We start from the raw sequence: 3,836 nt of genomic DNA, 5'->3' as shown, positions 1-3,836 counted from the left end.
TAATTAATGCATAAATGGATATAAAAAAGAGCGCACAGTATGCGTTACAAAATCAAAGTATGTGTGAATTATCAAAGAGTAATCATATTAACGCCTTCGCCCTCTTGAACTTATGTGTATGATTGTTCATATGAATCACTGTGCAAAATATGGCACTTCCACCACAGAGTAAACAACTTCTATAAAATTTGCTCCAGATTGCTTGACTAATGTATAGGTAAACATAATACATCGCATTCGAAATCACATGCTTCCTTGATTTCTTTAGAGTTTTCATAGGAAGAAAAGTGTCAACCCCAAGGATTTTACTGTACATTTGTAGTAATCTGGAAATTGTTAAAACGTTCAATTGATCATTCACCTGAAATAAGAACTAACCCGTTTTGTATATAAGCACTTGTTTTTCATTGATGGATATAGCTGAATAGTAACAATCAAAAGTTTTTTTTTTTATCTCTGTAGTGGACTGATATATATTTTTACTTTTACGTTTTCAAAATTTCCAGAATGAGTAAAATGGAAGATATTCGTATTTTACTGATAGGAAAAACAGGGGCAGGAAAAAGTAGAAGCGGAAACACTATTTTGGGAATACCTAATGCATTCAACTTTTCCCCTAATCCAGAACCTGGAACATTGACATGTCAATCGGAAATTAATCTGCGTTTTGGGAAAAAAAGTTCTCGTCGTTGATACTCCAGGTGTGTATCACGCAGAAGGATCGTTAGACATCATTGGAGAAGACATCAAGGAAAGCATGATATTGCTGTCACCAGGACCGCACGTACTCGTTTTATGTGTACAAATGGGTCGATTTGATACAACTGATCTTGAAACTTTACAATATTACGGAAGAACCTTTGGAGAAAAGCTGAAAAATCATGTAATTGTAGTTTTCACACACTATGACATTTGGGAAGATAATATGCGCGATTGTGGTCAGAGAATTGATTTAGACCAATACATTGCAAAACTTCCAAAAGAATACAAAGATTTTCTTTCGGATATAGGTTACAGGTATGTTGTTTTTAACAACAAATTAAATGGAGCAAAGAGCAACGCTCAAGCCCAAAAAATATTTCAAATCATCGATAAAGTCATATCCGCTAACAATGGCAGACAGTTCCTGCAGTCATCAGACTTTTCAGGGCTAGATAAAATTGAAAAAGCCAAAGAAGGAATTGACTGGGGAAAAATTGGTGTTGGTGCTGGAGCTACTGTTGTGGTTGCTGGTTTAATTCTCAAATTTTTCCCGAGGTAAACTCTGCGATTAATCTGGTGTGGGTGTCAGAAAATACAATGGAACATTTTGCGTTATTCGGCATTGCCGTCATAGAATATCCTATTTATGCATTTTTGCTATACACGTTGTAGAATGTAGGCAATACTTGTTATATAATTGATATACTTTGCCGATTTAGTAGAGTGATAAGGGTTTGAAAATTAAAACAAATGTTTAAAATCGATGTTTCAAATTCTTATTTCTGGACGATAACTTAAAATCATCGTAAAGGAGATTTGTTTCATGTTCATTTAAAATATGACTTACGTACCATAAAACTTTTAAATCTTTCAAAAAGCTTTGAAATAACCAATACATAGTTCGAACTGGGAAGTAATTGGTTTCTAGTCCACATTTAATCAAATTTCCGTCAAATGTTGTAAAAACTAATATGGCTTTTTATAATTTTTAAATGTTAACAAAGGGGATTTACATTTATAAAAATATTTTTGATATTTTTGCTACCACCAATAGTTTATAAATATGAATTATTATTTAATTTTCCTTTTGATGTTGATGACCTACCATGACCATGTCCTGTACAATAAAACTTTTCCAGCTACGCCAAAAAAAAAAAATGATTGGCTGTTATAAATTTTGGAAATTTAAAAGTAAATTGATATCGAAACTTTTTAATTAATTCACTTAGTTTTGTTGCAGGTTCCCACCGTGTACATATAGTATTAGTATGAATTGAAACCTATTTTGTCTGGTTTACAGCAACAAAAAACTATTGTGATTTTATCGAGCAAAAGATACCAATGTGTCAAAGAATAATCGAGGGAACCAAGGTTATGGCGATAATAACAAAATGTAATTCAGGTCAAAGACCAGATATTGAAAACATACATACGCAACATGGAGTAATCAAGGGAGCACAATTTCTTCCAATTGGATGCCGACAGTTTGTTAAAAAAACACGTCAACTACACTGGACAAATATGTTGTCGATTAACATAGGTTATAATTCGTTCACAACAAATCAACAGCTGACAAATTAAAATTATATTCCAAAGATATGTCTTACTGATCTTAGACCCTCTTTAAAATAATCTTCGGATTTCTGGTGAAACTGTCGTCAGATAAATACTGAAATGTTAGAAAATATTATATTCAAATCGAGACAGACTTCATAGTAACATCCCATTCTATCTTATTCCCACAGAATAAAACCACCTACTAGTAATATTATTTTTAATTACACTCCTGTCTCTCCTGATACGGACACTAATACAAACTGCCCATATGTTGTGCAAGTATAAGATTTCGATATGCACCGGACAAAAGAGGACCCTAAATTTTTTTATCGTCTTCAAGGTAAAATTTACTGGTAGGAGTGTTGAAACACCATCAATAATTCCTTGAATGCTTATTACAAACAATGGATTAGAAGAAATGCTGATGAAATATCCTGTACAATTTAATCAACATTTTTGCACCAGCGGATAAAGCAGCTATCAACTTGGTTGCTGTGCAATATAAATAAATATTATTCATAGGTATTGCGAAACGAAAGAACTAGCACGAGTATTTTATATTTCGTGTATACTATCGAGAGCGAAATAACTAAAGAACACCATAAATCACCCCCTTTTTTGAGTTCTAACACCGATTATATGACCGTTACAAATTTATAATGGGTTTCAAAAATTAATAAAAAGCCGTTCAAATCACATTTTATTTCATCCTCCAGAAAGTGTTGTAAATCATTAACCTCTGCTTTGCAATTGGCTACAAGTAAAAACTTTGTTATTAATAATTGCAATAAATAATATTAATGTAATGTATCAATTATATTAAAAGTATGGTTCTGAAGAATGTTCTTTTCTACCCCGTATACAGCACTGCCATAAAACCTACACAAGAAAAGTGGTCCATTTTGCTTACATTTGTAACACAATATCACAATGATAAAATGCGCACACGACACAATAAAGCTAAATAAACGAAATGACGACTCAACTGTCGACGGTCTGTATAATGCCGTAAGTTCATTTGATACATCTTACAGAGAATTTGTTCATTTAGACCTGTAATATCTTTCCATTCATTAGGTAAATTCAGTTGTGATTTGTATATTATTGATTCATGTAAAATCTACTAGAAATTTTCCGTTTATTAACATAACCTACGAACTTCACCTACACAGTCTATAATTGTGTCAAAAGATAATAATTCAAATGTTTATCATAATACATATATTTCAATGAACATGTTTATATTGAAAGCGTTAGGTCATTACTAGGTAAATCTGAAATAAATGAAATTCATACAAATCAATGATGTCAATAATGGAGCAAATAATTCGGAGAATATTATGTAAATAAGACAAAGAGAGCAATAGAAAAAAAAACAAATACGGTGAAATGCAAACGGTCTTCAACAAGTGTTAGCATAAATAGTAAGTAAGCTCTGGAAGGTTTAGACAACAGGAGTGATAAAACCCATGGTATCTGAAAGAAGATTAACTAGAACTTATTATAAAACACAAAGACTCTTTAATGAATATCATCTTCTGATTGTGAAAAGGCAAAAGGCAATTCAGCAGTTGGCT

The 3,836-nt window shown here is 32.0% G+C and overlaps 1 protein-coding gene across 1 annotated transcript; it reads left to right on the top strand.

Annotated features, from left to right (window-relative positions):
- The first annotated feature begins 805 nt into the window (after positions 1-805).
- LOC148607537 (GTPase IMAP family member 4-like) lies at positions 806-1,261 on the top strand. Its single transcript, XM_088543541.1, has one exon. It carries the CDS (start codon positions 806-808, stop codon positions 1,259-1,261), a length of 456 nt encoding a protein of 151 aa, XP_088399667.1.
- Positions 1,262-3,836: the final 2,575 nt, after the last annotated feature.

The sequence above is a fragment of the Perna viridis genome, chromosome 9 (assembly GCF_037379345.1).
Source record: "Perna viridis isolate PV_CMFRI_1.1 ecotype Kerala chromosome 9, ASM3737934v1, whole genome shotgun sequence".
Classification (NCBI taxonomy): Eukaryota; Metazoa; Mollusca; class Bivalvia; order Mytilida; family Mytilidae; genus Perna; species Perna viridis.
Note: the sequence above shows the minus strand (reverse complement) of the source record. Positions and strands in the feature narration are given on the sequence as shown.